The sequence below is a fragment of the Actinia tenebrosa genome, unplaced genomic scaffold (assembly GCF_029948245.1).
Source record: "Actinia tenebrosa isolate PJP-AT-01 unplaced genomic scaffold, QUT_ActTen_1.0 PGA_scaffold6__47_contigs__length_16458017, whole genome shotgun sequence".
In the NCBI taxonomy this organism is placed as follows: domain Eukaryota; kingdom Metazoa; phylum Cnidaria; class Anthozoa; order Actiniaria; family Actiniidae; genus Actinia; species Actinia tenebrosa.
Genome location: NW_028292583.1, coordinates 4,100,676 through 4,126,540, shown reverse-complemented (window position 1 = coordinate 4,126,540; position 25,865 = coordinate 4,100,676). Strand labels below are relative to the sequence as shown.

Here is a 25,865-nt window from a genome sequence, read left to right as displayed (position 1 = left end):
CGTGTGCAAGTAAAAATAAAAGCATAAGAAAAAGAACTGAAGCGTATGCATTTGTCAAGTGTCACGCACCTGCGCACTGCACATTTTGCCTCAAATTCTGTCACGCATAGTCTAAACACATTGCGCAAAGAGTCCAATGTTTTAACATTGGGCTTATATAGGGCTTATAATTACCAACAAAGTCTTTAATTTTGGGGGGTATTTAATATTTATGTGTGTTATTTCAGTGCGCAAGTTGAATACATTCAACAAGCTTGCGTGCGCGTTAACAGTGAAAATAAAATGCAAATCCCTCATAGAGTATTCCAGAGTTCTAATGAAAGATTGATCATTTATATATATATTCCAGAAAGCCCATACATTGTTCTAAATATAAATACCGTAACACTAGGAAAATATTTAATATCCAAGTGACACAAATATAAATTGAATGCCATTTTATATTTTCGACAACCGAATAGCAATTGAGTTCTTGTATTATTCAGGGAAATGCTCGTACTCTAGGCGCTCGTCACACCCTAACCCTTTGACTTTTCCAGACAGCTCGATTACTAATCGGATGCTGCAAAGTAGTAGTAATTTTCAAACTAAAAATATCACCCTACAATCATCTAGCAAGACCAAACCATACGATCTGAATTACCTATATGCATTTCTGGCCTCTGTAGTTTTGTTCAGCTTAATGATAATAAATAAATAAATAAATAAATAAATAAATAAATAAATAAATTACTAGATTGGTGAGTGTTGTGAAGCTGCTTTTTCGAGAACGTATATTTTTGTACCTGTTTTTATTGACAAGTTGGCACAAACCAATTGGAAGCCTTTTTACATAAATGTCACTACCTGATCAAGGTTCGAATTAAAGATTTTTTACTCCTTTTCAGAATTCTCGATAAATAATAGTTCTCTACTTGCATGCAGTTCCGGTAAAGCCTTTTTTCCCACGCTGCGCACTTTTAAGTGAAATTCAAAGCCACTTTAAAGGACATTGATACTTTTTCAACAGTGTTGTTTAAAAATTCATTGGAAAAAAGTGTCAATAAGTTAGAGAGTGTTAATGACGATGCCAACAAATCCTTCTCGTTTAGTCGCAAAACGCGAATTGAAAATGAATATTTAATAATATTTGTTTTATAAAAAACATAGCTTTTTTAGTTGTGCTCTCGAATAAAAATGTGGCAACCGTTGAAAAATTCAAAAGAAAATCTCCTTGCGCTTTTCAAAAGTTTAGTAATGGTTAAGTATAGTAATTTCCTTAAATAAAAATGATTTTAAATATTATAATTCCAAACTTTCGATTAGCAACAAGTTGCTATTATATTTTAAAACCAATTTGAATTTGAAACGAAAAGCTGACGTCACCGTTAAAGCGAAATTCTCTCCAAGCGCTTGGCAGCGTAGACTGGTACATGTCTCATATTCAAATTATTGTTTTTATGTATTGAAGTAATGATAATCTTTAAACATTAGCTGCTGGAAGCAAGCGGATTCGTGTTTAGCAAAGACTCTAATCTCGGCGACCTGCTGACTGGACCTACAAACGCAGTACTTTGGTATCACTTTGGCATCGCTTGAGCGTGAACCGGAATTGAACTCTCCACTGAACTGAAAGCTGCTGCTTTTAAAGATGGTCGTAGATGAAGCATTTGAAAATGCTGGAAAAACTCCTGGATTTGAGATTTGGAGAATTGAGGTGGGCACGAAGTTAGCTGTATATTCATTCGTGATACTTAACGTGTTTATAAGGAGTCCATCTCCCTTAGTCTCACTTCTCATTGTGCAAAAGCCATTTCCGTGTTCAAACCTGTTGTTAATATCCCAACACAAGCGACTTTTTGCTATCTTAATGCAGCTGGAATAATGCTTAATATAATATAAAGTGGATCTTTCGATGTTTTTTTAAGCAAGGGCAAACGAATAATGAAATCCAAAGTGTTCATTTTATGCTTGTGTACGATAATATATTGAAATATGCCTGTGTATATACAATTCCCCCGAAATTTAAAGGAACAAGTTAGAACTGTTAAATTAATTCATCTTGACTTTACTGATTAAGGATGATCATTTTCACTTTATGCCTCAAATCTTATCATAACAGATCAGTCTGCACATTGCAACTCTCGCCTAAATATGGAAGCATGAAAGATTTGTGGATTAACACGTCCCATGAGCAAACTTTACGCGGATACTTAATAAAACAGCCACAAAAAAGCATTTGTAAATACATTCGATGTTCTGCAAACTAGTGAATGTGTTTTAGGGAATTGGCTATATTATTACAGATATCTCCTAGGCAACGCTATAGGCTTAAAAGATTTACCCGTCAAGACATAAATATTCCAAAAATATCCTGAAAATCGTCTCTCACTCAGCAGGTTACAATCTTGGCTGTTTTTCTTTTCCATTTTCAGAAGCTTTACGTCTTGTTTGTATGTGTATATGCAAGACCATGCAAGGAAGATTGCATTGAGCCTGGAGCGCGCGCTTTCTTGTTTGCCCTTGATTTTGTGATTGTCTGATTGCGTTATTGTGAGTCCTGAACGTATGCTAGGTACCCGAAGATTGATGACTGTTCATTGAATATCTAGAGGGGAAAGTAGTTTTTACACGATAAAAATTGAACTATCTGCACAATAATAAAAATTGGACTAGTATAGTAATTAAAGAAAAGAATACAGTTTAAGTGACAATAATCATTATTCTAACAAGTACATACTATTTATTAAAAATTTCAACTTAGTGTTCGCCATATTTATCTTCTACGCATTATCCATAAGCAAATAAGAAAGAAAATCCAAATGAAGAAATATTACTTAACCCACTATTTAAAGTTACGGTTTTCCATTCTGCAAAGCCTGGACGGATATTTAAAGAGAAACTAGCCAAAATATTTTATCCGTATCAGCCATTTCTAGACTTCAGAGGGTTTTTGTTTTGGTTAACAGTGAGGAAGACTCAGTCCCATCCATTAACCTCATGCCACCTGTGTTTGAATAAGATTAATATCTCCAACAAACGCGACATAAAAATGCTGGCTTGCATCCAGAAACGCTTCTCCTCTTCTTTTTTCCGGCAAATCATTCACATTGGTGCAATGTAATGAAACTGAGTTTGATGAGTTCTTAGACTAGGGTTGTGATCATATTTTGAGGCTGCCAGACCTTTCGAGCAGTTAAACACTTGGAGCGAAGTTTTCTTTTCAATTTCGCACTGTATGAAAACTTTTGCCAAAGAATTTGTACTAACTGTGACTCTGCACTATCGTCAAAGTCCTCGCCAAAACATAAACAAATGATTCAATCTCGTAAACAGTGCGAAGGCAATAGAATTAGATTAACTGCCTGATATTAAATTAAACAAACTAAAAATAGAAAAAGAAAAATATGCACCTAAATTTCAACAAAAACATCGTTTCTGCGTTTGTCATTTTATCCTTCGACTCTTCCTTCCTTCCTCAGTCCATCCTTCCTTAGTCCTTCCTTCCTCAGTCCTTCCTTCCTTCCTTCCTTCCTACTTTCCTTCCTTTTTTCCTTTCTTTCTCTTTGCTTATCATTAGTAATACATTCTTACTGACAATGTTTTCCATCAAATCTCATTTTCAGAAACTGAAAGTCGTTGCTCAAGACCCCAAAACATACGGCACCTTTTATTCTGGCGACTCCTATATATGTCTGTCGGTACGTAACTGGATAACATCTTATACAACAATGCCAAAAGATTTGTGAAGCAGGAATTCAAAAAGTATTTTCTCAAGAAGAAGACAACACCTTTACACTAATGATGGTAGCAGGACTACCGAAACATGTCTGGAAAACTTAAAGTTATTGTGTTTTTCAATCATATAATAAATTTATTTTTCGGCGAAAAATTAAGCTTCAAGGTTTTTCCAAGATATACGGTATTTTCAAGGAAACTTCTTAAATTGAAATGAGATGAAAATAAATGGATTTTATCTAACGTGTCCAAAAAAATGCTCCGTGAAGTACGAATGACCGAAAACATATTCAAAGTCTTGAATTTTGCTATTTGATTTTCAGACGAAATTAGTGGACACACATTTTGAATGGGATATCCATTTCTGGCTTGGTAAAGAAACATCGCAAGTATGTTTATACTGTAGTTTGTAATATTTATTTTTGTACTGAGTTTGCGTCTTGCTATGAGTTGTTTATTATTTTGACGTCTGAGGATAAATGCTAATTGAACCACCCAAAAGAAGGGCGTATGAAAGTGTAGAGCTTTTTACATCAGACGTACTTGTATAGAGACGTATCTAAGAGATCCATTCTGGTCTTCGCGCAGTCTAGTTACGTAAAACGTGTTTACTAATGTTTTATTTATTTGTTGTCCATCAAAGGACGAAGCAGGAGTTGCAGCGTACAAGACAGTCGAGCTGGATGATCATCTGGGAGGAGCACCTGTGCAATACCGTGAAGTATGTACCTTACCCGCCGGAGATGATAATTTAGATATCATAGCAATTGATTGATGTTATTACTTGTTTTTGGTTCAAGTATTCGTGGTCAGTTGTTGAAACTAGGACATGGTCGGTTAAAATATTGGTGGTCGGCTTCGAAGGGTTTTGTTGCATGGTCATATTTGAAGGTTCACCATAATAATACAAGGGCGGATCCAGGGATTTGTTGAAGGGGGGTCTCAGGGGAAAATGTTGTGGGCAAAGGAATCCCGGTCGCATTTTTACCACAGGAAGCCACATTTGACCTCAGGAATGATAGGGGGGGTCGCGACCCCCCCGACCCTCCCCCTGGATCCGCCCTTGTAATATTTTCCTTTTGATATACAACCTTTCAAGGTACAAGAACACGAATCAAGGAAGTTTCTTGCGCACTTTAAGGATGGAATCAGGTACGATTACAATTACTTGTCATTAATTTGAATTTAAATTTATCCAACTTTACACTCTGAAGTGGACGGAAAGCCTTCCAGTTCTAGGACCCAATTACAAGGTAACCGATAGATCGAATTAGAAATTGGAAGTTGATTTTTGAGGAGGGAGGAAAAACCGTGTAGAACCTGGAGAAAAACCCTCGAAGCACAGGAGAGAACCAACAAACAATTCTACTGACATACGACACTGAGCCCGGCGGGACTTGAACGCGGGTCGCATTGGTGAGAGACGAGCGCATTAGCAGCGCGTGCGCACATCACCCGTGCTTCCCTGGGGGAAGTCATCCTATTGGTTGTGTAATGATCTTTGCCATTGCTGTTTCATTCATTCTCACAGATATCTCGAAGGCGGGATAGAGTCTGGCTTTAGGAAAGTGCAGCGTGGTGTGTACGAGAAGAGATTGTTCCATGTCAAAGGGAAACGAAACGTCAGGGTTTGCCAGGTATACGTACAGAAATAATTTATGCAAACAAAGATCCAGGAGATCTGAGTAAACCCCCTTTGCTCTCTCTCTTAACATCGCTATATTTCTCCTCAAAGTATTCGTAGTCGGACGTATTTTTGTCACTGCTGTTGTCTTATTTTTCATCGCGCGAATACGATTGCCTGAATGTTACATATATCTGGCAGTTTGTTGGGCACTCACGTACTGTCTATGTAGTGAAGTCAGTGCTGTACGTTTCTCGTATGTATGTATATATATACGACTATCATCATGACCCTAATTTTTGATCCCAATATCCTGACTGGCCTATGAAACATTAAAGATCAATATGACTTGAAGACGAACATATTTATAGTGTATAACATAGTCATGTAGCATTGTAAATCTTCCTTGTAGGTAGAGCTGCATGCAAGATCACTAAACAAAGGCGACGTGTTCATCTTGGACGATGGCCTGAACATCTACTGTTGGAACGGTTCGAAATGCAACAGAATCGAAAAAATGAAGGTGTGTGTGATAGCAAAAAATAGGGTTTTCATCATAGGGTTTTGAATGAAAGCGTTTCCATGACACGGCACGTGCCTTATGGGATGTCATGGTAACGTCCAATAAAACATATGCTTCTTCACGACGACGATTCCGCGCACGCGCGCGCTGTCGAAAAGTACTTTTGTAATATCACGGCTTACACTTAAATCTTCTTGGTTTTGTGACGAAATAAAATATGAGGTATGGATGCTTGGTTTCAGGGAACAGAAGTCGCAACGAGAATAAAAGACGAAGAACGTGGTGGAAAAGCAGCCCTTCACATCATCGGTAAGCTACAGACAAAACCATTACAAACACAAAAATTAATTAAATTCTTGATACCAAAGAAAGCACAGGTCGAAAGCAGCTAGTTCATGGCAACAAAACCATGGGACAGGAAGCGTGCCACAACTTAAGCTCTATTTTCTTTCTCTTGTCAGATGAAGGGAAGGATCATGGTCTTGAAGAGAAATTTTTCACCGTACTTGGTTCGCGGTGTCAGATTGCAGACGATTCTGGAGACGACATGGAGTTTGAAAAATCAAGCCAACTTAGTGTCAATCTGTACAGGTACTGGTAGAGTTTGAAATTAAATGCCGGGGCCGTATTTTGTTAATACATAGTATTTGGACCAAGATCAAGAAAGATGTGTGATGAACTGCAAATTTTTTCTGATTGGAATTTAGGGTTTCTGACGCTTCTGGTACTCTAGAAATGACCTTAATTGACAACAAGCCATTGAAGAAGAGTCATTTGGATACCAATGTAAGCACAATTAGTTTTTCCTTCTCCTTCTCCTTCTCCTTCTCCTCCTCCTCCTCCTCTCAATCATTATTTGGTACTCTTTTCACCAGGACTGTTTCATACTTGATTGTGGCAGCAGTGGAGTATTCGTATGGGTTGGTAAAGGATGTACGAAGAACGAGAAGAACGGCGCCATGAAGAATGGAATGGTAACCACAACTTTTACATTCTCTTACATTCCTTTTCGTATTTCATCCAAAACTGTAGAAAAAATGACAATTATAAAATACACTGCTTTGATATCATCTTTTAAAAGGACTTCATAGAACAGAAAGGTTACCCTAAATGGACTCAAGTAACACGTGTCATCGAAGGAGGAGAGACGCCAATTTTCAAACAGTTCTTCTCCAACTGGTCAGATCAAAATGCACAAGTTGGGCTGGGAAAAGTTTTCAAAAAAGGAGTCGGTAAGCAATTGTTTCTGAGGCTATCAAGGCCAAGGTGTACCATGTAAGTCTTCTCGTGAAAAGTATTTCTTCATGAACTATTTTGTAAGAGCAGTTATAACTATAATTGCGAGATTCAGCAAACCACGACGATTTTTTGTATCTTGAAAAAAACAGTTATATTTCTGAGTTTGCACAAGAATTCATACAAATACCTGGTGTAGATAAACACTAAGATAATATATTTTATGTATAGCAAGTCAAAGTTATGACAAGTTCGACGCGTCGATGCTACACGAAAGAAATAAAGCTACCCCCAAGAAAGAAATTCTTCCTGACGACGGAACAGGTGTTTCTAAGGTAACAAAAACATGCGCAGAAAAGGTGTGTTAATGGAAGAGTCTTCCCTTCGAGCGCCGCCTTAAAAAAGGGCGAGAAGGGAAGCCCTGAACAAGATTGAATCGAGAATCTAAGGAATGAATTACTGCAGAATAGTATGACCAAAATACTGTCTTAGACATGCATTGTGCTTTTGTATTCCTTTCTCTCCAGGCGCGCTTTTACTTCTCACATCCCAAGACCGACGTTCTGTTTATTAAATGGTGATTTTATTTAGATTTGGCGCGTAGAGGAGCATGATATTGAGCCTGTACGCAGCGAGTTACACGGGATCTTCTTCAGCGGGGACTGCTACATCATGCTTTATACTTACAAGACCAATATGAAAGAAAACCATATCATCTACTTCTGGCAGGTAAGGAACGTTGCTCTGTATATGCTCTGTAAGTATATGCTCTATAATTCCTTGGTATCAGTTGTCTGAATGAATCTAATGAATCTTAGTACAATGATCATGAAGACATTTGCGGGCGTTATTTTGAGAGACATTTCGGGTTCAAATCTTACTTCGGCAACCAGAGATACATTAATACGAATGACTAATTTCTTAATATTATAAATCTATTGCAAATTGCTAGTTTATTTTTCCTTGTTTTGCAAGGGGGTGAAAAGCAGTGTGGAGGAAAAAGCAACATCCGCCATGCTGGCGGACAAAATGGACAAAGACATGGGTGGCATAGCCATGCAGGTATGTCTGTATCAAAGTTATTATCGGTAGTCAAAGCAATCTAACTTTTTTCTGTTCTATAGGTTCGCGTAGTACAGAATAAAGAACCCGAACACTTCCTCAGAATCTTCAGAGGACGGTTGATTATCCTGGAAGTAAGTAGCACAGTTTATTTCCTTGAATGGAAGCTCTTAATCCACAGCAAAAGACTCCCTATCCTATATCTATATCCATGGAATTAAGTTCATCAATTTTTTCTTAGAACTTGTAATTTTCCAACACTATCAGTTGCCTAACGTTCAGTAACTTAACCCTTTCGTACTCTCGAGGTTAACAATTTAGCTTTCATCTTTTGTCCCATTTTACCTTCCCCGTTGTATCTACCAGTACTGACAAAAGTCCTAAAGATTAGTGCTGATTGAATTGATTATTGTGGATGACAGGGTGGAAAAGGAGCCGGTTTTCGGGCTGGATGTGAAGAAGACACGTATGATTCAGAAGGAAAAAGGATGTTCCACGTCAAGGGAACCACAGACCTGAATGCCAGAGCGATACAGGTAGATTTGAAAACAAAACCGCATGGTATTTCTAGCCATTCTTTGCTCACACGAATATGCGTGCACTAACATGAAGTCTAGGAGTAATTATTGCTGGTTTGCAATCATTAACAAAGGAGTGAAAAAACAAAAGACACGTCGGCCATGTTGGATGATATAATGAAAGGTCTTTTGTTAAATTCATCCAACATGGCGGCTGTGAAAACCATCAATTCACCATTTTCCAGACATTAGTTCACTGGTCAAACACAAAACATTTAGCCAATGCTGTAACGGTTCAAATTTGAATAATATTTTAAAACTACCTTGAAGCATCTATTTAATGCGTATGATTGGTATAGGTCACATGGTACAGTTACGGTACGCAATTGACATGCAATAAGCCAATTACAGTGCGCGTTATTAGTCATATTCGGGTCACAAACATTTTGCGTTTCCCGCAGGTTCCACGTAGAGCAGCTTCGCTAAACTCAGGGGACGTCATTATTCTAGAAACATCAGAGAAGATTTACATGTGGAGAGGCACGGTAAGACGCAATCTTCTTTCAACTGAACACGCAGCGTGTTTAAAACCCTCAATTTTATCGAACCCTGGGAAAACCTCTAGGCTGAGCTGAGTCAGCACAGGACTATAACTCAGATTAAATTAGCATGTTAATTAGGTTTTGCGGTTGGAAGAAAAACCGGAGTAGTACTCGAAGAAAAACCTTTAATTGAATCAAGGAAGGGAGAGAGACCTAACAAACTCTACTCACACGTGTTGCTGAGAGTCTAGGAATCAAACCTGAGACCCCAGAGGTCGCATGAGAAGCAAGTGGATTACTCATACACTACTCTTGATTGATTCCCGGAGAGCCTATGTAGCAAGCCGTTGATGTAATGTGCATATATTCATAAAAATACAATGAATCGCACCTAATACAACCAATACGATAGAGAGAACAACAGTAGAATACAATAGATTTTCTGAATACATTAGATCAACTGAGTGCTATGTAGGTTCTCCCTTCCCGTATCGCACCCACCTCGTACCCAGAGCTCCTCGAGCCATCAAAACTCAAGGGGGTCTGGCTACGAGGATGCATGTTGATCTTTCTCACTTCAGGGAGCATGCGCAGCTGAGCGACGTATCGGTCGACTTGTCATAGACTTCTTAACACCAGGACGGTGAGTGTTACTCTGATATTTCTATGGATGTGAGTGAATTATAAAGAGTCGTATCCGCGCGTGTCTTCATTCCTCGATTTTTATTACCACAGGGAGCCCGAAGTTATTCGTGAGGGTCAGGAACCAGACAGTTTCTGGGATGACATTGGTGGACGAGAGCCGTACTCTACAGGAAAGAGATTAGAGGTATTTAAGATTTGGTATCAGCAAATACCGCGTTACCAAGGAAATGTGAGGTAGCACGTAAGACGAGGCTGCGTGCCCTGATGAATTATAGAGCACGAACATTGACCAATAAGAGCGTGCGCTTTATCTTTGTTATTTAACGATAAACATAGTAATGGACGGAGTGTATCATTTCCTTCTCCTCCTAGGCCTTAAAGATGACAAATTCAGAGTAATTGTATTATATATTTTTTCTTTTTAGGAAGAGAAACCATCCTATCCACCGCGCCTGTTCCAGTTTTCCAACGCTTCTGGGGCTTTCAAAGTAGAAGAAATATTGGAGTTTACACAAGAGGTAGGTGATCTTCGTACTGGACTTTGATAAGACACGACACGGTAAACGGTACACGAGGTCCCTCACGTGATAAGGCTGACCACACCTCAACCTGTGAGCCAATCAATGCGCACGCGAGATCACTTTTTATCCAACCAAATACTCGGAAAAAGTACTGCCACGATTACGGCAAAGCCACGCAATCTATTGTACGTGGATAATATTTGTAAGACAACTGAAATAGAACTTGGTTTCACGGCAACTATACGATGTACTATGGCACTATGTCGTGGCATGGCAAACAGCAATTAATATTTTCTTCTAATTGTGAAAATTATATTTATTGTCATGCAAAAATATCGCATAATTTCTGTCCTTAAATGTGGCTGTTCGTGAAATCACTCTGTTGGAGAGTTTCTGATTCAACAAAGCTACTGTATATAGTTTTTGGTTCCTATGAACGTAAGAACCAAGAAGCAATCTTTCGATAAAAGAAAGTCCTTGGAAACTAAAACGAATTAGGGAAGAAAGAACAAGATGTCATGATATTAGTAAACGAGACTGTTTGTTTGTATCGCAGGACCTTATCGAAGATGATGTGATGCTTCTTGATACGTACGATGAGGTAAGGACCGCAAGGTATAGAAGGTATAGCGCGGCGCCTTGTCACGAATGCAAGGTATCGATGCGCACGTAAATCAAAAGAGTTGCGCAAACGATTATTTTAAGTTGCTTTATCAAGTATGTTCAAGTACATTACAATCGAACGACACGTGCACTGTTTGTAAGGATGAGAAAAAAGACATGTTTGTTTGTTTGTTTACAGGTGTTTGTGTGGATAGGTGAAGGAGCTAACGACGATGAGAAGAGAGAATCCATCAGAACAGCAATGGTAAGGACATACAGTACATCATATTGTTACTAAATGGAAACAGTTAAAATGGTGATCATTTTTCCAGTCCACAATTTTAGACATTATTTTGAACGAAAGATTGCAGTGTCAAACGATTTTATGAAATATCAGAGTAGTGTGCATGAGTAGAGGAATGAGATGCGTCCCCTCTGACTACCACCAACATTCCCCCCTCCCATGTACACCATGTACTGTTTACATTTACTAATAATTGATAATAGTAATAATAATCTTCATTATTGACTGCCGAAGGATTACATCAAGTCAGACACATCGGGAAGAACACTGGATGACACTGTTATCCTGCAAGTCAAACAAGGCTACGAACCACTCAACTTCACTGGTCATTTCCAGGCATGGGACTTTGACAAATGGAGTGTGAGTATTTTAATTCCAAAACGTATACTGAGTTTATCGAGGACGGGAGAGAAGTACCAATTCCTGAAGACCACGCGCCATGAACAACTTTGAAATAGACTTAATCCGCGCTGTTTCTCCATTTCAGACCACGTGCAATTTCCTAGAGTATAATTTCTTTGTTTAACAGTTGCACATGACAAGACACATGAATATGAATACAACTCAAACAAACAATCTTATCTTCAATAGAGTGACACGTGGTCTGAAATGGCGCGTGGAAAATTTTAAGTCTAGATGGGATTAGGTCAATAGCATTCTTGTTCTTTATTTTTCCCACAGAAAGGAAAGACGTTTGAAGAAATAAAGAAAGAAATGGGCGAAGAAAAGATATCAGAATTCTCAAACATGCGCATCACTGAAACGGTATAACAGTCGACTTTCTCTTCCAGTACATTTCCAGTACATTATTTACGGTTTTATGTTCATTATTTTAAAATACTCATGAATGTTGATCCTCAGGAAGCGAAAAAAATTATCAACTACAATCCAAATACGTTTGTACCAGAAAAGTTCTACAGCTATGAAGAACTGACCCGACCAACATGTCTCTTGCCAAGGGATATCGATATTAAGATCAAAGAGGTAATGCTGCAATAGACTTCTTTACCTTGGGCGTAATGTTTTCCCATTTCAGACCACACGTCATTCTCTAGAGTATCATTTCTTTGTTTAACGGTTGCGCATGAGAAGACACATGAATATGGATACAACTCAAACGAAGAATCTTATCTCCAGAGAATGACATGTGGTCTGAAATGGAAAAACATTACGACCTTGGCTTTTAGCGATCACTATTCATAATATGAAGATATAACTAGCTAAAAACTAGTGCGAGCTGCGCCGGTGTTTCTAATGAAACAGTAATGATAAAAGAGTAAATTTTACACCGTGAAAAGATGAAAAAACTTACTGACGTTTCGGACGCTAGTCCTTTGTCGGAGTAAAAGAGAAAGAAGTGGTAGAAAGGAGTGTATATATGATAGAATGAGACAAAAGAAACCAATGAGAGCAAGGTAGGCAAGGAAACAAAAACAAACAATCAAAAGACAAAAGAAAAGGTTAGTTGAAAGTAAAGCGTTCATTAATCCCGTTGGGACTGTCAAACGGTCTGTAATGGGAAAACTAAGAGGAGCTAGGATCCATTGAAAGATTTTATGTTTTTATTGTTTTGTTTTGATAGAAATATCTGACAGACGAGGAGTTTGCTAACATTTTTGGAATGGAGAAACATGATTTTGACGCAAAACCAAGATGGAAGCAAATAGATCTGAAGAAAAAGTACAAGTTGTTCTAGAAGGACAATTACTGAGGTAACTGCCGCTTGTAATGCCTCTGAAAGAAAGACATGCACACAAGAATTGATAAGAGATATGTTATTTAGTTTAGATGGGTGAAAATCAAAGCAAGGTCCTCTCCTTATATACAAAGATCGTTATACCATAGACACACCTCTGCCCCAAAAGAAACCCCTCCAATTAGACACACCTCTGCCCCAAAAGAAACCCCTCCAATTAGACACACCTCTGCCCCAAAAGAAACCCCTCCAATTAGACACACCTCTGCCCCTAGAGAAACCCCTCCAATTATAGACACACCTCTGCCCCTAGAGAAACCCCTCCAATTATAGACACACCTCTGCCCCTAGAGAAACCCCTCCAATTAGAAACACTTCTGCCCCTAGAGAAACCCCTCCAATTATAGACACACCTCTGCCCCAAAAGAAACCCCTCCAATTATAGACACACCTCTGCCCCTAGAGAAACCCCTCCAATTATAGACACACCTCTGCCCCTAGAGAAACCCCTCCAATTATAGACACACCTCTGCCCCTAGAGAAACCCCTCCAATTAGAAACACTTCTGCCCCCTAGAGAAACCCCTCCAATTATAGACACATCACTGAAAATAAAAAGGAGTCACCCATCCATTCTAAATAGACTAAAATATAAAAAGAACTTTTAAGTAAACAATGTCATTTATATATTACAGATGCCATACAAACGTTAAAGAACTTTTAAAATTATAGAATTTTCAAATTAATCTATGCATTTCTTCTTTAGGACTTTTATAAATTTCAAATGCTTTTGCCATTTTTAATCACGGAAAGTGATTTATAATGCTGCAAATCTCCAACTTTAAAAACGTTAGAATCCCTTACTCGTAAACTAAAATAATGAAAAATCAAAAGCACACGTAAGACAATCCACATTAACAAAATATGAAAGATTTACACACGCGTAATGTGTTACAAACTTTAGGTTAATAACTATAATTATCTTCTAATAAAATACTTTGTTTCAATGTGGGGTAACTTTTTTACTCTTTTGCGTTATGGAGGACACTGACGTCGAATTTTTATTTCAAAAAAAACGTTCTTTTCCGGAATTTTTTTCACTTTTCACTTTAGTCTAAATTTGTTTCCCCGTGCCTTTGGTAAGATTATTAATTATCCAAAGCATTTCAATTTCCCTAAGGTATGGTAACCTTTTTCTCCCGAGTCACCTGTCTCTCCAAAACGAAGCTGAGAGACGGGAAGATGTGACTTGTCAGTTAGTAGCCCATCATCCTCTCTCCACACATCATCATTAGCATCACAGTTGCATAGTCCACCTTTATTGGCACAGGTATCAGTCAGACCACATGCGCACTTTTTGACTCCTGTAGGGACCCCTCCCCAATTGACCATTTTTGCCCCTTCACGTGACGACCACCAGCCAAAACCTCTTAATACAGAGTTAAAACATTTATATATGATGTACTGCTCGCATCGTGTTGATACTCTTGTGAGGCTGGCAAGTTGAGATGTGATTACACCGCTGTACACAACATTCCTGTAAAAAAGAAAGAACAACTTAGAATACCCGGTCATGCACTTTGTTTCAGTATGAAACAAGTCCTTTTGAAAACGGCGCTAATATATAATTATAGAAGAGCAATCATAGGGGATTACTATGTACATATGATTTGGCTGGGTATTATCTGAAGTTGTAACATAGAGTTAATTCATGAAGTGAATGACAACCCATGCCAGACAGATTGACTAGATTGTCATACCTTGAATAACTTCCCGGGCTTTCATATCCTCGTACTAAAGTCCGTTGTTCACTGTCATGGCTGATGACAGTTACTCCCACTTGATGTTTATCCTGCATGTCACAGTACACTTGGAAAGGAGGATCCTCTCCATCACCATCAGGATCGATCATGGCGAATCCACTCAAAGAAGTAGTACCAAACCGTTTAAGTTCGCTACATGTTCTTGGAATGATTACATCAACGGATACTCTTGTACTGATCTGTGCCACTATATTCTTGGCTGTACAGACATACAAACCTGAATCTCCTGTCTCAACCCCATCTTTCACTAGAGTACCATTGGCTAAAACATTCAAGTTCGTTCCACGAGGAGGTTTAAAGTCTCCGCTGGTGGCCTGGCAATCAAGACGTAAAGTAGCTCCATATTTCAAGCTAATATTCTTGGACGCAGGGGTCAACGTGAACCTCAAACGAGGGACGACAATTACATTGGCCGTAGAACTCTGAACATTTAAAAGGTTTCTTGCCATGCACATGTAAATATCAGCATCAGTTAGGATGGTAGATTTGATGGTAAGGTTACCAGTAGATATTATAACTCTACTTGGATCCAACGAACCACTGATCCGCTTCCATGTTATTTTCGGCGGTGGGTTGCCTGTGGCTTCGCAAGACAAGCTGAGCGGTCTTCCTTCTTCAATAACGGTTGGTTTTGGACGAGTGACAAATTGGACTGGAACTGAGTAATGTAAAGATTAATAGGTTGACGATATGCTAAATGAAAAGATCTGTCATTCTGTGAATAGTTGTCACTTACCATGCACTGTCAGTACGGCTGATTTACGCACACTACCCAACACGCTGCTTGCTGTACACGTGTACACACCATCATCTGATAACGAAGTGTTCACCAGCCACAGTGTCTTGCCTTGAATGACGTGATTTGCACCAAGTCCAGGCTCCCCACTCCATTTAATATCTGGAACTGGAAGACCGCTTGCGTTACAGGTGAAGGAAACGTTGGAATGTTGAGTAACGGTAGCTGACTTGGGACCGACCAAGATAGACGGTGAAGATACTGAAATACCAGGATCTCCTACAAAGTAAGATTCAGCAATGCATTAGACTAAGCTGTCGTCTGCTCCTTCCTTTCATACCCTTCCCATTGATGTGCGCATGCGTTGATCTAAAGTAATCTGATTGGATCTCAAAAATGTCCACAAAATCGATCGAAACCATGGGTTTTATCCACCTATCCATTAGAGAAAAATAACATATAAAACTGAGAACCTTAGTTTTGTTAAGAGTTGATAAGTCGAGTATTTGAGAATACCATATATACCTTTCTGTCCTTGTAGCCCACTTTGTCCTGGTTGTCCTTTATTGCCCTTCTTCCCTTTGGGTCCTCGCTTTCCTGTGTGACCTCTGCTCCCCTCATTTCCCTTCTCTCCTTTCTGTCCATGTTTTCCATCCGGACCTCTCATTCCTGGATTTCCCGTCTCGCCTTTCTGCCCTCGAAGGCAGAGTTTCTGGTCTTTGGTACGAAACAAGTTAAGTAATGACCCGATCACGTGACGTACTTCTTTCTTTAGATAGTATTGAGGTAAAGTGTCGTTAAGATCTTGAATCTGTCGACGTTGACGTGAGGTTGGACTCGAAGAGCTACAGCGAGAACCAGACTGTTGAATATCTAACAGAGTAGTGTAAATAAATCCAAGCCTACAAGTTAAAAACTCTTTTACATGCTGCTATTTCCATCCACTCATCACCGTAAGAATGTTTTCATTGACTTGCCTTTTTTCTTGTTATTTTGGTGGCGAACATTGATCCAATTCTCCTCCAATTTGAATACTTGTTATATATATATAAATACTCTAAATCATTTTGTCGATATTCAGATCTTAAAACAGCGACACAAAGAAGAACAATTGACAAACACGATAGCGTGGTAGGAACAGCACTCATGCTTGTTTTATCACTTCCCATTATTATGCAAACTGTTTAGTCTAACGAGGTGGTTTAGACTAGACAATACAGGAACTAGTACAAGAATGGCGAGCTATTTGAGGTCGAGCATGATATGATATGCACAAACAGGACAAGACGTGTATTAACTCGGTCAAACTATTAACGGAAATAAAGCGGGTAAATTCCTGAAGGTATTTCTGTCATGTCGATGCCTGTGGCAGCAAAGCTTACTTTAATTTCACATGAAAACGATTACAACATAAGGTCACATTGTACCTTCTGCGTATTTTCAAGCAAACTTAAGAGCCCACACCAGGCGCTAGTCATTCTGTGAATGAAAACCGGCTCCGCGAGAGACACTGTGCAGCGTTGCTCCATTTTACTACTGACTCATTTGGTGGTAGTGGCACGAGAGAAAAATACAAAAAGCTTTAATTGTTGTTTTGACTGTAAGAAGAAAACCCGACTCAGCAACCTAAGCCACCCCTCTCACCCCTCCCTGCTTGCAATGTCTTAACATAAACCACGTAATAGAGACACCAAACAATGCAAAGAAGGTCCGTGAGGTAGGTTGGCTTTTACGCAAACAATCAGACAAAAAAGAAGAGAGGATTACAAATAATACACTACACACGACCCCACTCGATGTTTGTGTTCAAACTTCTTGTGAAATACTTGGCCTTCTTGTTTAACAGTACGACTAAACATCTCTCGCCATATCTTCTTAATTATTTACGGTCTATCAAACAGTTTTAATCACAAGCAGTATTTTTACAAAGAAGATATAGAAATGATTCTTAAGAAGATACGCAATAAGGAATTTTTTTTAAAAAAGAACCGAATTTCTAATACAGAAATACAAACATCTTAATATGACAGCACGCACAATTAACAACCGCTTTTACGCCTTCAAACCGCAAGCCGATTGTTTTCATAGTATTTTTAATTTCTTTTTAGCGCGTTAATTAATCATAGTCGATGATAGATGCTCCTTTAAATGGGCGATCAGTGCTATCGAACATGATAGCAGAATAAGAATCGTTCTAGGCGTTTTTGGATCCTGTTTTGATCGATTGGGATATCGTTAACGATGATAATGGATTGATAGATGAATGTGCACTCTAGGTTGACCACCTCTTGAGAAAACCACTGCTAGATAAAGGTCATAATACCTAAAATTGGTAGATTACCAAGAGTACAAGACCTCTGTTATTTATTATCTCTTAACATTCAAAAATAGTATTGATGATCTAAAAATAACCTTACAAAAAGTATAGTTCGGCTAAGACCATCGACTTGCTAAAAAACAGTATTCAGGTACGTTCTGATCGTTTCTTTTTGGTTACTTTTATCGTCCAGGCGTTTAAAGTTAAAATAGCTCTAACCCGTGGGTGGCTAGTGTCTTTAATGTTTATTTAAAAGTATAATATAAAGTGTTTTGGGGTAGTGACGTCATGTGGTCTATTTATATAAACAGCATTGTGTCAAGTCAAGAGTTGATTGAAAGACACAGAGCGCACATGGATCGTCAGTGAGTCGGTTTATCCGTCGCCTCTCTTATCTCCTAGTAAGACAACATCAACAAGCACTGAAAGCGTAGAAAAAGGAAATCTAATACTACGGAAACAAGAAGCTGATTATTTGTGAGAAGAAAGGATTGTATTGATCTCGTAAATGAATGCCTTAGACTTACGAGTGACTAAGTGACTGTCGTAACAGATGAACGACTTCGTGGTTTAATTGAAAAACAAGCGTGCTGCATTCTTCTTACGAGGGATCGGTATATCAAATAATAATACAAAGAGACAGGCTTATTCTTTAGTTTCAAACATGTTGTCAGCTCGACGGCCGCCATCTAAGTCATTTTCAGGCACAGCTCCTTCGTTGGATCGAATCAAGGACGAACGCTATGGTCACATCAAGGCGCGCAAATGTTCTGAAGCATTTCTAGTGACTGCGGAGTCAAGCAGATGGTCAAGAAAAAATTGCGATAGCAAAACACCTCTTAGACGGACTAACTCGCTACCAGACTGCAAGGAAATGGATGTTCTGTTTAAAAATTCAAGTAAAATTGGAAGGGACAACAACAGCAATAACTTTGTACCGGTCAAGAGAACCAGGAGTGTGTCATTTGCTCCTGAAATTCTTCTGTTCAATGCAGTGGTTGAAAATGATGTCTCGGAGCTCGAGAGTTTGATTCACAAACACAACGTGAATGTTAACCACACTAGCCCTTGTGGTCTTACTGCTATACACTATGCTGCTCTAGAAGGGGGACTTGAGTGCCTTAAGGTTTTGATTGATAATGGAGCATCTATCCATGTTCATGACTCACAAGGTTGTTCACCCTTGGATTTTGCTGTTCGTGGAGGACACTTTGACTGCGCGGCTTACCTGATCAAAGCAGGAGCCGAAATCACTAAAATCATCAATGGAATGAATTAAAAGAATAAGGATGGATCGATGTCTTAAGATAAGAGACATTATTGATTCAAATCAGTTGAACTGCTTCGAGTTCTGTGATAAACAAACTGGTTCGAATGGAATGAGAAGGGAATATAAGGTGAGCCTTGGCAACGCAAGCCATGGAACATAAACCCGCGGGAAAAAAACACAAACAATATGGATTGTGTAGCTAACAGAAGCTTGACAGTTCATGCACGAAGAGTTAATAATATATTATATCAAAGGTGATTCATTACAGCTCTATTTTAATTTTTTTGAATTTTTTTTTTCTCGCACGTGCGGGTCTAGTGAAATTAGTTATTAATGAGAATATTGAATGGTAAACAAGCGCTGAGGAAATATAGAAAGAATGAAAACTATAGTCCTTGATGGATAGTGTTAAGCCAACAGTGGATTAATCAATGTTGATGATTCCTTTAAAACTAATAAGCATGGTAAACACGCTAAAAACAACCTCAAAATCAACATGAACGATTTTCATACATTTTCTCTGCGCGACAACGTACTAAAAGCAGAATGGATTTCTGATCATTGCTCATTTTGTTTGCCACGTTAAATGTTTTTTTTTGAAATAATTATATCATTATTTATAAGGAGGGGGGGGGGGGGGGGGGGGAGTGTACAATTTAATAGTAATTACATCGCTTGAGTCTTGGTTTACTGTCCAGAACAAAAGGTAGACGTCGCGGCTAGTTCTTTAATCACATCTTCATTGTAAGAAGAGCAAATATGGTCTTCAAAAGTATTATCTCGACGATTAATGAATAGTACCATTTGATCACTAGCTGACAAAACATATTTTCAAAATGGGCTTTCTCGGTAGTTTTATTTGAAGAATCAACGTTCGGAAAGGAAGACCAAAATCGCGGTTTCGCAATTCCAAAGCATTTGCGACTAGTTTTCGAACTACGAAAGGTACAGGAAAGTAGCGCTTGCAAGCATTTTGCAAGTATTCGTAGTAAATAGTTATTCTTCCAGAACTCTATAACCAGCCATAGAGCCGGTTAAGTATAATGTTATTTTTAGCGTCGCGGTCGGAAGAATCGCCCAATGAACTGTAGTTTTAAGAATTTAAGTTATTTTTATTCTAAATAATTCCGCCGATAATCTAACGCCAAATTCGAAGATCATGTAATAACTGAGAATTGTATTTTTTGTGGCCATTTCCTGGCTTAGGATTAAGATAAATGATCTTAATAAAAGTGTCGAAAACTACAAACAAAATTGTTCCCAAAGCCGGATATTGAGGAACATCTGTCTCTGACTCATATCCACAATCATCTAAAGAGTTTCAATTCCTCCGAACTGTCTTTATCATTCTTTGACATTTACTTCGGTTAGCCTTTAAACGAAAAGCCTTTGGGAGAGCAGTTTTAGAAGTGGGTGTTTTCAAAAACTAGATAAATTGGTTTTTGGATAATCCTGATTGTCAGCTCGAATCCTGTAGCCTCGTGGCGAAAATCAATTCAGTTAATTTTTTTTCTGTTCTAATCAATCGGGCATTATTCTGATGGTTGGTCGCGAACAAGGGTGTGTCTTTCCTTGATGTGTATGTCATAGTAGCGGTTGTGGTACGCTTTCTTTCTTTTCTGCTTCCTTCCTTTCCTGCCTTCCTTTCTTCTTTGTTTTTGTTCATTCTTATTCCTTGCTTTCTTTTTTTCATTCACGGCGCACAATGTAACCAGGTGTATTAGTCTAGAAGCTAAGTCTGAAAAGAGGCTTATTTTTCAAGTTGGCTGCACCCCATGGGTGGCCAAGGTTTCTTGGTATCATTTTAAAGCTTGAAGCCTGTAGATTACGAATCTGCTTGTCGCCACTTGAAAAAAGTGTCCAAACAGCTTGGCGACCTGGCCTAAAGTACATACTTTCTATTTCACAATATTTTCGTTATTCTTCATTTTCTTGACGTTTTTCACGTTTCACACACAAATTTTCGATAAAAACTGCTTCGATGTGTTTATTATATGCTAAGCTAATGCACACATATGAAAAAACGAGGACATTTTCAGGAAATGTGGAATTATTAGCATATTTGGGCCATTAATCACGATTTTCGATTCATTGAGTGGCAAAAGTTTTTTTAAAATAATCTTAAACGTCGTTAAAATCGCATTTTTCTTATAAAGACCTTAGTTTGACCTTATCTGATTAGTTTTCAGAGATAAATGACAAATATTTTTAATATTAGCTATAGAAAAGACAATTTCCGTACTATTCGTCAAACCGGAAGTTGATAGCTAAACTACTTCCGGTTTACGTTTTTCAAGATTTCTTGAATAAAATCGGAAAATAACTCATTGCAGACTCTGGTAGTCTTTTATTTATAACAAATTAACACTCTTATAGATGTTTACTACTTGTGTGTACTCTTTTCAAGTAGTAAACAGGTAAGAATCAATTCAATTAGAGAAAAATAAAAGTTTTGTTTCAACGATGATTGATTTTAAATCATCTTAATTGACAAACGTTAGTCGTCATCATCATCATCTTGGCCGCTGTTGTCTTCTTCATCATCCTCATCAGGATTTTCCCATGCATTGTGGAGATTCTCACATTGATCAGCACACATGCATGCATCTGTGCACGATATGCCATTTCTCTGACAAGTACAGTGGCCAGTTGAACATTTTCCAGTGCATCCACACATTATCAAATCAAGAAGTGCTGCTAGTGCAGGAGGAAGTGACATCCATTTTAATGCGAGGCTTTCTTCTTGAATGATCCATCCGTGGTTCTCAGGTGATGGGACATTGGGATTTGCAACTAATGCCCGTCGCCAAACAGCAGCTTGGTAGTTTGCCCGCATCGTATGATGCTTCAACGCATCTTGACAAGGTGGTAGACAATGTGACTGTGATTGTTTGCTTGCAAACATTTGGTAACGACAACTATTAACTCTGGAAAGTTCTGGGTAACCATAAATGTGACAAACAAATCTTTCACAGTGAGAAAAAAGAGCATCATCGGCTTCAAACGATCTCCCAAGCATTGACATGGTTTGACAGTCTGCTTCATTGATTCTGCATTGCTTCAGTGGCGCCTTCTTTCCTTTGCCCGAGAAAGAGCTAACGGAGTCACAGCCGGTAAATGCGTGTAAACCAGGTAGAGCATTGCAAAGCAAAGGGCCAGCTTCTTCTGATATGGCAGAGACATCGAGATATACAACTCTGGTCTTCTCTTTTTTCATAAGTAGAAGGCGTGCAGGGATTTGGTTACTGAAATGACAAGCAAGGATTGCCACATCTGTATCTTGCGACTTGATTATGACGGTGTTTTCTCCACTGTCTGCAGCATGCTTTGGCATGTAGAAGCAGCTTCGTGTCAGCTTCTTCGTGGTTGCTGCATATAATGTTGGAATTTCCTCACACAAAACTTTATCATCAGCTATACAGAAAGACGGAAGCACTTCAGCTCAACAGCAAAGAATAGGTGGCGGTTGCCAATCAAACGCTTGTACCTGTCTTGAGACCATTCCTTCAAGATGAATTGCACCAATTCAATTTTGTTCTCGCCGCTGCTCAGATATTTTCTCCATTGCTTTGGACATTTCTGACCACTTCCTGAGATCTTAATTTTAACCATGCCTTCATTTGCTCGCTTTTCTCTTTCGGGGTTTTTTATAGAGACTTCGGGATATCTGTCCGTTACAAAATCTACTCGTCTTGCTAGACTTGTATGAGGGACAGCAAGATGGAACACTTTAAGGGCAAGCTCTTCAAATGTGTCAGGAATGGGTTTCAGAGACTGAAGAATAGCCATCCCGTCAATAATCATTGCCGAGGTCGGTGGGACGTCTTCAACTGGCTGAATGTCCTTAGTCAGAATTTCAAGCAGCTTTGACTTGCCAGTTTTGGCGAGTGAGCCATCAGCGGAAGCAAGGGACCAGGGCAGAGGACCACGAGAGTATTGAAAAACATCAGAAAGATCCATGGATCTTCTCTGGGCGATTACCAGAAGCCGAGCAAAAAGATCTCTGTCTGCTTTGATCATGGTGTCCTTGCCAGCGATCTTTACTTTAGATAACTTTGACGAAGAAAAGTTGGCAAGCTTCAACTTCTTTAGTGGACCATGGAAAGGTACTTCATTAGTCAGCAACCTCGTCCTAAAGAAGGATTCCATGGCTTCTTCGCCTTGTTGATGTGCAGTTAGCAGGTCATTCTCAATCTGTGTAGTCGCTGTTCATCCAGATGCCAGGTGATACAGCTCTACTTCATCTGTTGGTTCGAATGGGTTCACCCAGTTGTTGATGGTCGCCAGTACTTTCTGAACTTCTTTCTCGTCGGCTGTCATTCTGCTCTTACCCATCTCCTTCTTTGCAGCATCTCCATCAGTTTGTTGTAGTCCTGCCATCTCTCGGCAAGCTTGGGTGATAGCTGCGCGTTTGTGGGATGTAAGGAGCCATCGTTGTACAGCACCCTTATTGACACTGAATCCTATGATACCGCCCTTGGTCTTTGTGTCTCGATTGACAGTCTGTTCGATCGTCTGGTCCACAGGTACTTGACTGAATGGGCTTCCACTGCTTCTTTGGACGACGAACGCGCCAGCTTGAAACGCGCTCAGAACCGCTGGATGATTTTCTTCTAATGACTGCATATCCAGGAGGTAAACGGATAGATATCGAGAATAGTTGACCCGGTCATATGCAAACATCCACGGTATCATATCACGGATGCAGGTGAGATACAATTTCCAATCACCCTCTCTTATTGAGCGGATAAAGCGTAAGAGAAGACTGACCATTTCGATGTATGAAAACCAGAATTTGGCCATTTTGGTAGTAGCTGGTGATTTGCTGAAATCTTTAAACTTTGCGTGGAGCTTCTCAAGGTCCGTTGTCTCGTACAGCCTACGATATAATACAATGTAATACGATAAATGCTATTACTAAAACATGGGATGTGGAACTACTAAATTTGTTTTTTCACCTCTGGATCGTGGAGCTTGATAATTCTCTTTGAACGCTCATCGTAGCTGTGGTCACAGTTTGCTTGAATGACTTTACTTCTTGGTCATCTTTCATAGTGTCAACAAACGATTGCCAATTCAGACGCAACAAAGCTTCCATAACAATCTGAAAACAAGAATTGTAACGAGTGAATATACAAAGAGAGAACAAGCAGCTAGAAAAAACTAAGCATCTACCTTATGTGTTCGCAGTGCCCTATTATAATGTTTTCCTTGGAGAACGCCATTCACAGAGCCACTGCCTACCAATCTAGACTCGATCAGCAGATCCTGCAGGCCACTCTCTCCAAATCGCTTTCCCAATACAGCAAGGAACGTGCAAATGATATGAAAACTTCCCATGCGTAACACAACGCTCCGGAACTCTTCTTTCTGCTTCCATATAACTTCTAAAGCTTTCGCATATATGGCTTGGTCTACAACGACGACAGTATCGTGAAGTCCAAGTTGTGCCGCCATTTCGACGGATTTCTTGAGTAAGGTATATACTGTTGATAGATCTGTGGGCGATGCATCAATGAGCTGACAGTAATCAACTACACTCTTCGGTGGGATTTCGTTCATGCATGCGTGCCACTGCATTAAATCCACGCCATGCTGGAACTGAAGGCTCATTTAGACACAGGAAGACCAATCAAAACAACATCTGCAGCACTTGAGATTTTATTTTCCATTTGTTTTTTTAATTTTGCATTATTTTAAAGATATATATAATGATTTACATTGATTTCAAGCATAAATTTATAAATCTCAGCTCCTCTTTATACACAGACAGTTAGTACTTCTCCTTCCATAAATATGTTCTATTCTTACCTATTTATTACTTGAAAAGAGTACACACGAGTAGTAAACATCTATGAGAGTGTTAATTTGTTATAAATAAAAGACTACCAGAGTCTGCAATGAGTTATTTTCCGATTTTATTCAAGAAATCTTGAAAAACGTAAACCGGAAGTAGTTTAGCTATCAACTTCCGGTTTGACGAATAGTACGGAAATTGTCTTTTCTATAGCTAATATTAAAAATATTTGTTATTTCTCTCTGCAAACTAATCAGATAAGGTCAAACTAAGGTCTTTATAAGAAAAATGCGTGTTTAGCGACGTTTAAAATTATTTAAAAAAAACTTTTGCCACTCAATGAATCGAAAATCGTGATTAATGGCCCAAATATGCTAATAATTCCACATTTCCTGAAAATGTCCTCGTTTTTTCATATGTGTGCATTAGCTTAGCATATAATAAACACATCAAAGCAGTTTTTACCGAAAATTTGTGTTTGAAACGTGAAAAACGTCAAGAAAATGAAGAATAACGAAAATATTGTGAAATAGAAAGTATGTACTTTAGGCCAGGTCGCCAAGCTGTTTGGACACTTTTTTCAAGTGGCGACAAGCAGATTCGTAATCTACAGGCTTCAAGCTTTAAAATGATACCAAGAAACCTTGGCCACCCATGGGGTGCAGCCAACTTGAAAAATTCTGGGTTTAGCTTCTAGACTATATATTACGTGGTACCTACCTACCCATCCACCTAACAACCAACATATTGATGGTTTTCACGGCGGCCATGTTGGAGGAACTTAACAAAAGAATTGTCAATTAATTCTTTTGTTATATCCTCCAATATGGCCGCCGTGTCTTGTTATTTAATTCTCTTGGGAATGGTTGTTGAGGCCCCAAATGTTAAATCTCCGTTCTGTCGTTGGACGCGCGCAACAGGATGCGCTAGTG

At 38.9% G+C, this 25,865-nt stretch overlaps 3 protein-coding genes and 1 pseudogene across 3 annotated transcripts; 2 read left to right on the top strand and 2 right to left on the bottom strand.

Annotated features, from left to right (window-relative positions):
* Positions 1 to 1,412: 1,412 nt before the first annotated feature.
* LOC116290617 (gelsolin, cytoplasmic) lies at positions 1,413 to 13,997 on the top strand. Its single transcript, XM_031697688.2, has 27 exons — positions 1,413 to 1,696; positions 3,606 to 3,680; positions 4,041 to 4,106; positions 4,361 to 4,438; positions 4,817 to 4,869; positions 5,249 to 5,354; positions 5,754 to 5,864; positions 6,107 to 6,173; positions 6,326 to 6,455; positions 6,572 to 6,650; positions 6,740 to 6,838; positions 6,946 to 7,096; positions 7,332 to 7,435; positions 7,692 to 7,829; positions 8,076 to 8,162; positions 8,225 to 8,296; positions 8,585 to 8,698; positions 9,142 to 9,225; positions 9,804 to 9,865; positions 9,958 to 10,051; positions 10,293 to 10,385; positions 10,945 to 10,989; positions 11,191 to 11,256; positions 11,530 to 11,655; positions 11,977 to 12,060; positions 12,157 to 12,279; positions 12,878 to 13,997. Exons 1-27 carry the CDS (start codon positions 1,631 to 1,633, stop codon positions 12,989 to 12,991), a joined length of 2,487 nt encoding a protein of 828 aa, XP_031553548.1. The 5' UTR covers positions 1,413 to 1,630; the 3' UTR covers positions 12,992 to 13,997.
* Positions 13,970 to 16,480, bottom strand: LOC116290619 (peroxidasin homolog). Its single transcript, XM_031697691.2, has 4 exons — positions 16,075 to 16,480; positions 15,550 to 15,828; positions 14,751 to 15,471; positions 13,970 to 14,527 (listed from the first exon to the last, which is right to left on the bottom strand). Exons 1-4 carry the CDS (start codon positions 16,214 to 16,216, stop codon positions 14,143 to 14,145), a joined length of 1,527 nt encoding a protein of 508 aa, XP_031553551.1. The 5' UTR covers positions 16,217 to 16,480; the 3' UTR covers positions 13,970 to 14,142.
* A 1,716-nt stretch (positions 16,481 to 18,196) lies between these two features.
* Positions 18,197 to 19,711, top strand: LOC116290621 (uncharacterized). The gene has a single exon (XM_031697694.1). The coding sequence runs from the start codon at positions 18,531 to 18,533 to the stop codon at positions 19,143 to 19,145; it is 615 nt and encodes a 204-aa protein (XP_031553554.1). The 5' UTR covers positions 18,197 to 18,530; the 3' UTR covers positions 19,146 to 19,711.
* A 1,802-nt stretch (positions 19,712 to 21,513) lies between these two features.
* On the bottom strand, positions 21,514 to 23,285 carry LOC148905867 (uncharacterized; annotated as a pseudogene).
* Positions 23,286 to 25,865: the final 2,580 nt, after the last annotated feature.

Bases quoted from the DNA above. Each gene is read 5' to 3' on its own strand.
- LOC116290617 (XM_031697688.2), top strand. From the start codon at position 1,631: ATGGTCGTAGATGAAGCATTTGAAAATGCTGGAAAAACTCCTGGATTT. The intron at 4,439-4,816 runs GTATGTACCTTA...CAACCTTTCAAG, and splicing joins CACCTGTGCAATACCGTGAA to GTACAAGAACACGAATCAAG. The intron at 10,990-11,190 runs GTAAGGACCGCA...GTTTGTTTACAG, and splicing joins TTCTTGATACGTACGATGAG to GTGTTTGTGTGGATAGGTGA.
- LOC116290619 (XM_031697691.2), bottom strand. From the start codon at position 16,216: ATGAGAGGTCCGGATGGAAAACATGGACAGAAAGGAGAGAAGGGAAAT. The intron at 15,829-16,074 runs GTATATATGGTA...CTTACTTTGTAG, and splicing joins TGGGCTACAAGGACAGAAAG to GAGATCCTGGTATTTCAGTA. The intron at 14,528-14,750 runs GTATGACAATCT...TCTTTTTTACAG, and splicing joins AGCCCGGGAAGTTATTCAAG to GAATGTTGTGTACAGCGGTG.
- LOC116290621 (XM_031697694.1), top strand. From the start codon at position 18,531: ATGTTGTCAGCTCGACGGCCGCCATCTAAGTCATTTTCAGGCACAGCT.